The 13,688-nt window shown below is 40.6% G+C and overlaps 1 protein-coding gene across 1 annotated transcript; it reads right to left on the bottom strand.

The window, feature by feature from the left end:
- Positions 1-212: 212 nt before the first annotated feature.
- Positions 213-9,334, bottom strand: LOC118095461 (vomeronasal type-2 receptor 26-like). The gene is made up of 5 exons (XM_035136710.2): positions 8,996-9,334; positions 5,599-6,447; positions 3,322-3,549; positions 1,561-1,687; positions 213-1,114 (listed from the first exon to the last, which is right to left on the bottom strand). Exons 1-5 carry the CDS (start codon positions 9,332-9,334, stop codon positions 213-215), a joined length of 2,445 nt encoding a protein of 814 aa, XP_034992601.2.
- Between the last annotated feature and the right edge of the window lie 4,354 nt (positions 9,335-13,688).

Genomic DNA, 13,688 nt, shown 5'->3' with positions numbered 1-13,688 from the left:
GATGAAACACTGTATAATTATATTCCCTACAGGATGGGGAAGCCTATGCAATATTAATCCCTTTCCACCAGTGACACCAATTGATGGGCAGCTGTGCACAGTTTTGTGCAAATGGCCTGGCAGGCCAAATTAGATTCTCTGGTGGATGAAGACTGGCCTGCAAACCGGAGGTTCCCCACCCTGATGTGTAACAAATTACAGACTTAAATTCTTCATTTTTTCCTTCTTACAAGCTCTTCCTTATTGTTCATTTCAGGCCTTAACAAAATAATGTAACATTTTGGGGCAAAGATGCACACCAGAATCCCAGCACTGGAGGCTAAAATAGAGAAGATCTCCACAGCTACCATGTATTTTCCTTTGGTGCTCAGGTAGGAGGGAATAAAGGACAGCCAAACACTGCAAAAAACCAACATGCTGAAAGTGATAAACTTGGCTTCATTGAAATTGTCGGGTAACTTCCTGGCAAGGAAAGCTACAGTGAAACTGATAATTGCCAGGCAGCCCATGTAGATCAGGACACAATAAAACATTATCACAGACTCCTCATTACATTCTAGTACAATTTCTTCAGTCATTGAGTGCATATCTACATCTGGGTATGGGGGAGAAGTTGCCAGCCACACAATACAAATGCCTAACTGGACAAAAGAACAGAAAAGAACAATAGAGTTGGTCAGTCTTTTCCCTATCCACTTCCTCATCCTGGATCCTGGTTTGGTGGCCATGAATGCCAGAACCACTGTGATGGTTTTTGCCAACACACAAGAAATAACAACAGAGAAGATGACACCAAAAGCAGTTTGTCGGAGGAGACAGGTCACCTTCTGAGGCTGGCCAATAAATAGCAATGCACAGAGGAAGCAGAGCAGGAGGGAGATGAGGAGAGTGTAAGTGAGGTTCCTGTTGTTTGCTATGACTATGGGAGTGTCATGGTGCTTCATAAATGTTCCTAGCACCAGAGCTGTATTAAGAGCAAAGGAAACAGCAAAACATGTTAAACTGAGCCCCAAAGCTTCTTCATAGGACAAGAAGGTTACATTCTTAGGAATACAGAAATCCCGGTTTTTGTTTGGATAGTTTTCATCTTTGCATTTGTGACACTCATTCCTGTCTGAAGAGGAAAAGATTTTCTTGGTTTCACAAACATGCCAGAAATCTGATCCATGCAATTTATTCAAAATTACAAACTGTATTCTATTGTGGTACTGTGGAATTTCGCAATACTAATTTAAATATTTCAGAATTATGGAGGTGTTAAAAGAATATTGGGTTTTAAAAGCAATTTGGACAGTCCCCAACTTTTCCCCCAACTTTGCAGATTTCATTAAATAGGAAAAATATATGCAATTTCTGCATATATATGAAAAGAAAAACAGTAAGGACCACACATATAGTAATGCTATAATAATGGGAAGTGATTTTCAATCACACACCAGTTTCTTTGCTTTTCAGTGTCTTCTTCATAGACATTCAAAACAAAACCTTTCCAAGCACTAAAGAAAAGCAATCCTCTTTTACATGTCAATTCTCCGAAGCACAGACTTTCTTTTTTCTTACCTTTCTGGTCTGAAATCTTCCCTATTGGGCATGGAATACAATCATAGCAACAAAATGGCTCTCCATCTTTTGCTTTCTTCCTAGAACCAGGACGGCAACTCTCAGTGCAGACAGAAAGAGGCTGTGTCTAACCCATAAATAATAATAATAATAAATAATAATGAACCATAGTCTTGAGAAGAAGGAATCTGGAGCCTTTAAGGTTTGGAGGGTCTTTCCTTATCTTACCAAAGAAATACTACATTCCATTCGTATGTGAATGTGTTCAACAGATAGCATTTGATAGCCTACAAGTGTCTTACTTTTCTTTATTTTTTTTAAAGTTACAAAATTAAGTTCCTATTTTTGTCAACCAGTTCTGTGTAAATTTATTACCTCATTTTCTTCCTATGTGGAAGTTTCACCATTGACTCTAGGTTGAAACAATCTTGGAAGCATACAATTTGCTCCAATTACAGGCAATGCTTAATACAGCACCTGGATAATAAATGCAAATCAATGTTAAGAATAACACTTTTACTATTACCTAATAGTTTAAATAGATGGGATGCGGGTGGCGCTGTGGGTTAAACCACAGAGCCTAGGGCTTGCCAATCAGAAGGTCGGCGGTTCGAATCCGGGGTGAGCTCCCGTTGCTCCGTCCCTGCTCCTGCCAACCTAGCAGTTCGAAAGCACATCATATTGCAAGTAGATAAATAGGTACCGCTACAGCGGGAAGGTAAACGGTGTTTCTGTGTGCTGCTCTGGTTCGCCAGAAGCGGCTTTGTCATGCTGGCCACATGACCTGGAAGCTGTACGCCGGCTCCCTCGGCCAATAACACGAGATGAGCACCGCAACCCCAGTCGGTCACGACTGGACCTAATGGTCAGGGGTCCCTTTCCCTTTAATAGTATAAATATGATATACTGGTATAATGTGGCTTGGATTTTCACATATATACATAGGTAGTCTTTCATGTTCATTTTATCCTATAGTATAATATTTAATTTTTTTTGTATCTGCTTTGTTTCTACTTTCAATCTTGTTTCAATCCTCTTGAGCATCGCAATTTTGAGCAACTGTGTCACAGTTTCATTGATCTTTGATAATGGGCGATATATAATTGAATATATAAAAATAAATAAAGTAGCATATATATCAATTTCCCCCCAAAAAACATTTCTCAGTTAATAAAGTAAAGAACATAAAATGGGGGCAGAAACATATAGGACCTAACTTGCCCAACACAGGCATTCCATAGAATCTGTTAGGTTAGCTGCTTTTTTGCAAGTGGCCATACTAGTATTCAGACATGAGGGGCTGTAGGTTGGCAAGGGTGGGTTTGGTGAGAGAATGCCAGCCTTCAAGCTCATCCAGATGTCATATAACCTTCAGAGAGAGAGATTGACAGGGGAACGGAAGACAAAGAGATTCCAAATGAAGCTGAGACTGACACTTGATGTAGGATAACTGATCAGGAAAGAATAAAATAAAAAAAATCATTCCAGTAGCACCTTAGAGACTAACTAAGTTTGTCATAGGTATGAGCTTCCGTGTGCATGCAGGAAAGGAATGCTAGTATGGATTATTTACCAACATGTGCCCTAAACTCTGAGGGGCTTTTTGATTCTGGTACTGTGACATATGCACTGTGCTTCTTCCAAGAAACAACCAGCATTTTATAGGTATTCATTATCATTGTCTAATGCAATAATTGTTATTCAAAAGTGTTTCCATGCAAAATTGAAAGACTTTCCAAACTGCCAGCTGTTGGATCCTACCTGGTTAAACCAGTTGGGCCATGTGATGGCACTCTCATTGATGCTGAAAACTTGCTCTGGAGGAGCTTTGGGGTCGATCCTCCCAATGTGCACTCTGTGGAAGGATTTGTTTACAGAAACGATCAAGTTGATAAGATCAAATCCGTCTAGCAATTCCCCGTTGTGATTGAAGGAAACCTCATCCCCAGCAGTGTTGTTAAATGAAATACCTCTCAGAAAGTGATGGAGCTAGGTTGAAAAAGTGAAGTCAATAAATCAGAAAAGGGCAACAGGATGCTCTATACCAGGCATCCCCAAACTGCAGCCCTCCAGATGTTCTGGCCTACAACTCACATAATCCCTAGCTAACAGGACCAGTGGTCAGGGATGGTGGGAATTGTAGTCCAAAACATCTGGAGGGCCGAAGTTTGGGGATGCCTGCTCTATACTATAGTCTATTGGTAGGGGAACAACTATGTCAGACTCATTCTTTGTATCATTATTTTATATGACTTATGCTGTATTTGGTGATGTTCTATTATGTTTTTTATGTTATTTTTATTGATTGATTGTAAGCAGAGATTAGTTTGAATGAAAAGAGGCATAGAAATACAATAAATGAAATCAACTCTTTGTTCGGGTGATAGGTAAAGGGACCCCTGACCATTAGGTCCAGTCACGACCGACTCTGGGGTTGCGGTGCTCATCTCGCATTATTGGCCAAGGGAGCCGGCATACAGCTTCTAGGTCATGTGGCCAGCATGACAAAGCCGCTTCTGGCGAACCAGAGCAGCACACGGAAACACCGTTTACCTTCCCACTGTAGCGATTCCTATTTATCTACTTGCACTTTGACGTGCTTTCGAACTGCTAGGTTGGTAGGAGCTGGGACCGAGCAACGGGAGCTCACCCCGTCGCGGGGATTCGAACTGCTGACCTTCAGATCGGCAAGCCCTAGGATTAGACCACAGTGCCACCCACGTCCCATGTCCCACCTTTACATTGCACTAAATCATTCCAGGAAGCTTCCAGGTAAGAGGAAAGGACATACTAGCTGCTTTCAAACTATTCTTCTATTTGGGAGAACTATGAGGATCCATATAATACCAGTTCCAAGATGAACACACTGGAAAAATGGGCAGGGAGAGTGTTGTGGGGCAGGGGATGAGGAGAGTTCAACTGAAATGCATTTCAGGAAACACAAAGAGGAGACCTGAGTTCATTCATTGGTTCGTTGACCTTGGTAAGTCCTTCTGTAGAAGAAATATTTTCTGTGGAGAAGTGGAGAATTTTTAATATGGTAATAAGGATTTTACATAGGGAAAAAAGTTCCTAGTTCCTTGCTTTAACCATAACACTTTACTGCTCAAAAAGCAGCAAATAGACAGACTTATTTCTTGCAAAGCCCATTGACCTAGAGTAGAGAAACCTAAATAAATATAAGAACACATAAATATGTTTTTCTCAGAAAAGAAGAAAGTACTGAAAGACTGGGGAAGCTTTCCTGACATTCTAGTTTGACTCAGAGTGAGATAAAATCATTATTGAGCCCCAGCACAGAATTAATGCACATGTGTAACATATAGTATATCACATTTTAATGCCTCTAATGTCACAGCAACATAAGCACTGTTTGGGTGGTAGCACACATTTAGAACACAGGTTTTGTATGCAAAGACCCAACTGTTCACTCTCTGGAATCCCCAGGTAGGTCTGAGAAAGACAGCTGCCCAAAATTCTTTATAACAACTATCAGCATCGAGAAGACTGAGCTAGATAGTCCAAGGGCCTAAATAGTTCAAAGGCAGCTTGGGCACAAGAAAAAAGAGGCTGACAAAAGTGTAGATTACTCTTTCATTGTTAACTGATGGGGAGGTGATGTGAACAGCCGAATAAATTGGTTAGAGAGTTTGCTACAAAGTTAAGACGCTGATGCAACAGGGTTGTCTTAAGCATATGCGACACTGGGGTGCAAAGATCCACCCGGTGCCCCCCCCCGGTTGCCCAATCCCAGGCACACAGGAAGGTGGAGCCGACCGGCTGCCTGCCTTAGTGTTTCGCTGGCTCAGTCACCCCCGAACTCGTGGTGCAGAGGCACCGCAGAAGAGCCTGCCACGGTGCTCCGACCAACAGGCGGGCTCTTCCCTGGACTCAACTCTTGGGCCCTGGACTCTCGGCCTGGCACCCCTGAGAGCCCGGCGCCCAGGTTCCCCGCACCCTTAGCACCTATGGGTAAGACAGCCCTGGCAACAGCCACAGATATGGTGCTCTGCTCTCTGAGGGTGTTGAGCCCATTACCTGCCATGAATCTTGATTATGAAAGTTCAGTACTCTTTTTTCTGCCAAGGCTCTTGAAGACGATATGGCATGCAAAGCATGTGCCACTGCGTACACAGCATTGTAGATGCTATAGCTGTGACCAGTCATGCTCATCTCAAAGAAGATCTCTGGAAGACTCTCCAGCTTCTCTTTCCCAGTGCACATATTCCCATCCACTTCACCCACAGTAGTATTTGGGAGGTCACAGTCAAAGACTTGGTGCCAGAAGTCTCTGATAAACCCATCTTCTTTTGTGCTGGAAGGGTTTCTTCTCTGAGCAAATGTCTTGAATCCTGGTGGATCATTTGAGTGAATCGTGAAAGACAGAGCACCATGGATTATTTCTGTATCCCAATACCTTTGATAGAGGAAAGAAATGAGTTCCATCTGAGCTGTCATTATCCACACTCTTCCTTTGGGTTGGTTTACAACATGCTCAATTGCTGGTAGATACAACAACCATCTCAGAACCACCATGGAATAAGAATCTCCATAGAAAAGCACTGCGTTAGCTTTGCTGCCCATGATACGGTCATATATTTTTGCACCCTGCTGTAGCATATCGTTAAACTGACTGACAGAAATGAATTTGGGAGCTCTTTCTATGAAGGCAAAACAGACACCTTTCTGGGGAAATTCTGCAAACGCAGCTTGCACAAATCTTTCTCCATTCTCATCATCCATAATAAGGATCCCGATCCATGTCCACTTAAAATGTAGGAGCAAAGAAAGAATCCCTACATACTGATGGGCTTCCTGAGGGACCATCTGGTAGAAGGAAAGGCCTGGGGTTTTATCATTCATTACTGGAGTAGAGCCATATATAACCTAAGGGGAGATGCATGGAGGGAAATAATAGCAGCATTTATAAACCAACTTACATTCTTCATAGCTATTTGTGTACATTGTGCAAACAATCCTTGCAACAACCCTGTAAAGTAAATGTGTGTTATCGCTCTCATGCAATGAATCTGTCTGGCCAACTCCAATTTTCATGGGCTCATATCTGAGAGAGGAACTCCGCTGGGCCATTCTAGGTCATTCTTTTCACTAATATTCAGAAATTAAATTAAAAATGTGTGTATCATTAAAAAACACTCATTACAATGAGTATCTAGTCAATTTTTTTTTACCCTAGCTGCACAGGCTGAACAATCTCTCTCACCTGAATATAAGTTACTCATGTTTTGAGTCTTTTATTGTTGCTTCAGTCAAAATTATGGTCTAGTTTGCGAAATACACCTCCTTCCTACAGATGTTCTGGGGTTGACAGGTGGCCTGTCCATGCAGAAGTGGTTTGCAGAAAGCACTAGTCATTAGTAGTAGTAGTAGTAGTAGTAGTAGTAGTAGTTATAGAAGATGAAGAGAAGAGTTTGGATTTGATATCCTGCTTTATCACCACCCGAAGGAGTCTCAAAGAGGCTAACATTCTCCTTTCCCTTCCTCCCCCACAACAAACACTCTGTGAGGTGAGTGGAGCTGAAAGACTTCAAAGAAGTGGGACTAGCCCAAGGTCACCCAGCAGCTGCATGTGGAGGAGTGGGGAAGCGAACCCGGTTCACCAGATTACGAATCCACCGCTCTTAACCACTACACCACGCTGGCTCTCTATAATAAAAATAATATTTACTACTAAGATAAAATATACAAGCATAACACAAAAGTGGTTCTCTTCACATTATATGTAGTTATATAGCCAAAAACTGTTCAATCTCTAACAATATTCATTCTACATGCGGGTTGCAAGAAAGAAAAAGGAAAAAGCAATATTTTAATTTCTGAATATAATTAGGAAAAGTCTGTATATACAACTTTACTAGACACAAAAACACCACTTTGGCTTTCACCATTGGGTGCCATAGAGGTGGCGGAGGAGGAGAAGGAGGTGGTCGTGGTGGAGGAGGAAAATTGGGTAACCTATAGAAATTTGCTAAGAGAGTAGGGTGAAGAATTTAAATTAAAAGAGTTTAAGGATTTATTAGGAATGTTATATATATATATATATATATATATATATATATATATATATATATATATATATATATATATACACACACACACACACACACACACACACACACACACATGGATATAATAGCATCATTTGAATGTAGTATTTAAAAAGGATATGAAATGGGTGTTTGGGGAACAATTATCTCAACCAGAGAGAGACCTTTTAGACTGTAATGTTAAAGTGATGTCTAAAATGTATAAGATGTTTTTGGAATAGGAGACAAAAGATGAACAAGTGAAATCATCAATGACACACTGGGCAATAGATATTGGTCATAACATAGAAATGGAAGCATGGGAACGATTGTGGAATATGGATATGAAATTTACAGCATGTTATGGTTTAAGAGAAAATAATATGAAAATGTTATATAGATGGTACCTAACACTTGGTAGACAGGCAAAAATGTATAAATCAAAATTGAATAAGTGTTGGAAATGTAAAGAGAAAGAAGGTACCTTTTCCCATATGTGCTGATCTTGTAATAATGTTAAAGCTTACGGGGAAATGTATATAATGAATATAATGAATTGAAAAGATGTTTAAGGTAACATTTGTAAAAAAAACAAAAACAAAAACAAAAACTCAGAAGCTTTTCTCTTGGGAATTATGGGATCAGAGCTACCTAAACATTATAGAAATTTATTTATGTATGCAACTGCAGCTGCAAAAATGTTATTTGCCCAAAAATGGAAAGAAGAAGTTCTGATGAGAGAAGAATGGCTACAGAAATTAATAGAAATTGCAAAACTTACTGGAAGAATAGGAAATGAAGACAACAAACTTTCTATAAAGGAATGGAAATGGTTTATTGAATATTTACAAACAAATTGCAAACAGATGAAGACATTGGCAGGATTATTGTAGAAACTTGAAAAACATATATGAAAACAGATGAACTAAAGAATAAGTTGAGATAATTTGGAATATGCAGGGAATGATGAAAATAAATTTAAGGAACTGAAGAAACAGGGGGAGGGAAGTCGAATGTTGAAATGTTAGAATTATTGCTGAACTGTTGCTGAAATGTATATTTGTTCTAAATGAAAATTATGAATAAAATACAAATAGAATAACAAAAAATTAAAAAAAATAAAATTCTGAATGGGATAAAAGTCCAAGCTTACCCACTTGAACACTGGGAACACAAACTGTGTGTGTATGTGTTTGCGTAATTTATTAATGCACTATAAACACTATTGTCCTTTATCTGTACATGTAGTCTTATTTTTCTAAGATCCATATCATGTGGTCCAAAACACTTTTCCCTCTGTCTTTTAATTATACACACATACACAAATCTGGAAGACTGAAGAAAGTGTGAGTTGAATGCTCAAACCACCACCACACATGATGACTTACCTGTGGAATCTTATAGATATCCAGGATGGTTGACACATAAAGAGAAATTTGGGGTTCCAGTCCTCCAATGATTGCTATTAGATTTTGCTGAATGTCACATACATAGTTAGGAAGCAATCTCTTTAGTGCTGATAGCAGTAGCAATGAGGCATGATAGGTCCTCCTTGCATTGTCATAGCTGTCATAGATGTGGAAGCCCAACGTAAGATTGGGTAAGATCTCAGGGTTTTCATTGATCTCCTTCACTGCAAATGCCAAGGCCAGGATATTCTGATAATACTTAGGTAGTACACTAGAATGAGAGTTGTGTTGTGTACCAGATATTACATGCAAGGACATCCGCACTTAGTTTAAGTATTGGCACTGTGTTCTGTGCTAATCTGTGACCTTATTGTTGCATTTAAGTTTTTAAACTCATTACGGTATCTCTCTCTCTCTCTCTCTCTCTCTCTCTCTCTCTCTCTCTCTCTCTCTCACACACACACACACACACACACACACACACACACACAGCATTTCTTTCCTACCATTTTCTTCCAAGAGCTCAAGGCGGCATACAAGTTTTCACCTAGTGCTATTTTTCTAATGTGCCAGAACTCATAATGCATACCTCCCTTGTCCTCTTATAATAGCAATGGCGCCCACCAGAGAAGTGCTAGAACTGAGTTCCAATGAGTTCCAGATGGAAAAAAAGCCCTGGTTCCCCCCTTCATTTAATCCTCACAACAACCATGTGAAGTAAATTGGGCAGTGACTGGCCCAAGGTCACCCAGTGAGCTTCATTGTACGCTTATACACTACACCACACTGACTGTGTATTGTATCCAATTAAATTCTACTCAGAGTAGATCCATTGAAATTAAGGTGTTTTACTTAGTCATCTCCATTACTTTCAATGGGTCTACTCTGTGTAAGACTAGAATGGAATACCATTCTTTGAACAGAACTTAGCTGCATACACCCTTATTTTAATTAAGGCCGTCTTTAGTTTAATGTGGTTTATATGAAGTGAATAAATGGCAAGTCTATTGAAGGGCAGGATTAAAAATTCTGAGTTAAATCCAGTTTTGCAAACCAATTTGACTCCAGAACAGTAAATTCAGCATGGTCCCTTGAAATCATTAAGTCCCAAACCCTTGCTTTATGTTAGCATATTACACATTTCTGCCTCCTGGATCAGATGTGGGAACCTTTTCTCAGGCTGACTGCATTATCCCAGTGAAAAGCTGTTTGGGAATGCATTACAACAGCAAGCAAAGCCAGACACACAGGCAACCACACACATATGGAAACACAAAGGGTTTTTCCTATAGAAACAGAGGTATATATTTAATTATTATTATTATTATTATTATTATTATTATTATTATTCAAGTTTCAATTTTCATATTTTTATAGACTTGCTTTTTAAACAAAGTTTTAAAAAGGAAAAGATTTCCAATGCCATTTATAATCCCAGTAGAATGCAAATAATGCAAAGGTGCAGTTGAACTGCAAGCCATCCTCGACGTGTATTCAAAGCCTCAACATTCAATATGCAATTGCATTTTGAGAATTGAATGTACGCAATTGCAAAATGCATGTCTGATTCCCCACCCCTGTATTTGCAAGGAACAGAGCCCGCCTCTCTGCTGAGACCTCATCATTTCAACCTCCTCTGTTTTGATCTTCTTGCAGCAGAACTTCTTGCAGAGGAAAGAGCATCAGTTGCACACTTAAAAGGCCTTACACCTGCAGAAGAGCTAACGGGCAGGAGGAGCCCCATAGGACCAGCTGCAGAATATATCTAGCCTACACTGTGACAGTTCTAAATCCCTGACCTGTGCTGATAAACCCCAACTCTGAATGGAGTGGTAGGACTGATCATTGCAATGACAAAATCAATGAGAATGAAACCTTACACAAGCTCCTCCAATAATGTTGGTGGGGGTTCTTCAGTGAAGGGAATTATTGAATTGGTTATAATGCCAAAGTGAGAAACAACAGCACCAATGATCAAGTCTCCTGCCTGATGATATGTATGAAGTGGAGGGTGAGGAACATGAATACTGCATCTAACCATGTGAGCCTTGCACACCATGTGAGGAAACAGTACCAGCAGCAAAACAACTAAAACTGACATCCTAGGGATGACTACAAATGTTGTCACTGGAACAGATCTCTTATTTCTTCTGCAACAATACCGTAAGAGACTGATTTGAATGGCACATTCTCCTGAAAGGCCTGGACCCTGGGGTAGCCAAGATCAGAAGAATAGATTCTTGCCTCTTCCCATTCCCTCTTCATAGCACTAAATGGTATTGTGCATATGAAAAACATCCTCCTCAGTGGCTTTACTAGTGGCTACTGAAATGCCACAGGGGTTTTGAGAAGCAGCAGGTTTAATTACAGTCCGTGGGGGAAAGGGGACAGTAATTATGAAGTCAATTCCTCATGGAATTGCTGAAGAAAATTTGTTTGTCGCATATTCTGCACAGAGGTTTTCTCTTCCTCGTTAGAATGGTCTAAGAAAAGTTGGGTTCTCTTTGTACTGAGTTAGACAGGGCTTAAGGACAACATACAATAGCTAAATAGTGAGAGAAGGAGAGCAGAAGGGGGAGTTCTGGAGATGAACAATCCCTGTATAGTGTAGGGGAGAATTTCCTCCCTACCTCATGCCATATGTTCCCTGGAACCCCCCCTCACACAGACACACAAACCCAAGACATGGTGATTAAAGTTTAGAGAGCATATCTTTAATTAACAAGAAAAAGAAAAGTAGACAATATATTTATTAACTTTTTCAAGCAGAAGTAGAACAGCAATAGGAGACTCCTGACTTCAAAATACAATTTGGTCCTGTGTGACCTCATGGGCAACTGCCATTAATGTTGCTTTGGAGGTTGGATTGTTTTCTACTGACACCTTCTTTTGCTCATACACCGTATCTAAAAATTCGTAAGTAGAAAAAATCCTATCTAAACCGCATCCAAGATGGTGGACGGAGCTCCATTTGTAAGTAGAAAAATTCGTAAGTAGAGTTATTTGTAAGTAGAGGTACCACTATTCATTTTCTTAACTGCTCAACCATAGAGACTCACACAGTCTGTGTGACCTTTGGCACACTTTTCTCTGTGTCACTTTTCTCTGTGTCAACTGCCCTCACTATGTTGTAAATGCACAGGTTCTTATCTCACAGCTTATTCTTATATTTATTTTACTTCTGCATAGCTCAGAAATTTGCAAGTATGGTCAAACTACCGGGTTTTGGCATGTGCGCATGTGCAGAAGCGTTAAATCATGCTTTGTGCATGTGCAGAAGCGCCGAATTGTGACACGCACGTGTGCAGACGTGGGGTGTGAATGCTGCGGGTTGCGAACGTGCCTCCCGCACGGATCACGCTCGCAGCCCGAGCGCCCACTTTGAATACAGAGACATCATAACTCAACACCAGAGTTCGTTGCTACTATGCCTTCTGCCACATATTCTTTCTACTCACTAAACCCTGTTACTTCTTTAGCTTCTGACACCTCCTCCTTCCAGTCTTCTCTCTTCTCCCTCGACCACTCATTGTCATCTCACCACTAGTCCCCAGATTCTGATTCTTCTTCCCTTGGGGGTTTCCCAGATGGTGTCTCCCACCACTCCTCTGCACCCAGCAAATCCATGACATTATATGAGAGTATTCAGTCTGATTTGGGCCTGATCATTGTGCCACAACCAGGCTGCAACAGCAGTGTGCTGAATCCGAAGCTTGCCCTGATGCTGGCAAGCTGCAAATATATAGGATGTTTTTTTCTTGGTTTATTCTGCAACTTCCCTCCCTTAAAAATAAAATCAGGTGTTGTTTCTAGTGAAATAAATGGTGTAAGTTAAGTTTTCTACTGTTTTCCTTTGGTTGTTTCAAGTGGATGTTTAGCCTATGACAAGTTCTCTTCGGCAAATGCCCTTTAACCCAATACCTTATTTGCAATGGGCAGATACCTTAGACCCTGAACATTTTTTTTTAATAGTAAGTATCTAGATAGTGATGTATGGAAGTGAGAGCTGGACCATCAAGAAGGCTGATCGCTGAAGAATTGATGCTTTTGAATTATGGTGCTGGAGGAGAATCTTGAGAGTCCCATAGACTGCAAGAAGAGCAAACCTATCCATTCTGAAGGAAATCAGCCCTGAGTGCCCACTGGAAGGACAGATCCTGAAGCTGAGGCTCCAATACTTTGGCCACCTCATGAGAAGAGAAGAATCATTGGAAAAGACCCTGATGTTGGGAAAGATGGAGGGCACTAGGAGAAGGGGACGACAGAGGACGAGATGGTTGGACAGTGTTCTCGAAGCTACGAACATGAGTTTGACCAAACTGCGGGAGGCAGTGCAAGACAGGAGTGCCTGGCGTGCTATGGTCCATGGGGTCACGAAGAGTCGGACATGACTAAACAACAACAACAAAGTATCTAGACCTCTGAAGAAGAAAGTTATGAGGCAAAATCTGTAGGTATTATGGAAGCAATCTCTGTGAAATGAGAGTGGTACCTTATATTTTTTTCCTAGTACTGGGAAATTCTCTCTGTTTTTATTTGACAACATCAGTATGTGTGTATTTGCATGTATTTGTGTGAGATCTGCAATAGTCAGGGCCAGCAGGACAAAGCTGACTTCCCAAACAAAGCATGTGGTGGCTGGGAGTGGTTGTCTTTATAATTTTGTGGCATT

The sequence above is a fragment of the Zootoca vivipara genome, chromosome 13 (assembly GCF_963506605.1).
Source record: "Zootoca vivipara chromosome 13, rZooViv1.1, whole genome shotgun sequence".
In the NCBI taxonomy this organism is placed as follows: Eukaryota; Metazoa; Chordata; class Lepidosauria; order Squamata; family Lacertidae; genus Zootoca; species Zootoca vivipara.
This window is presented reverse-complemented; position numbering and strand designations above follow the sequence as displayed.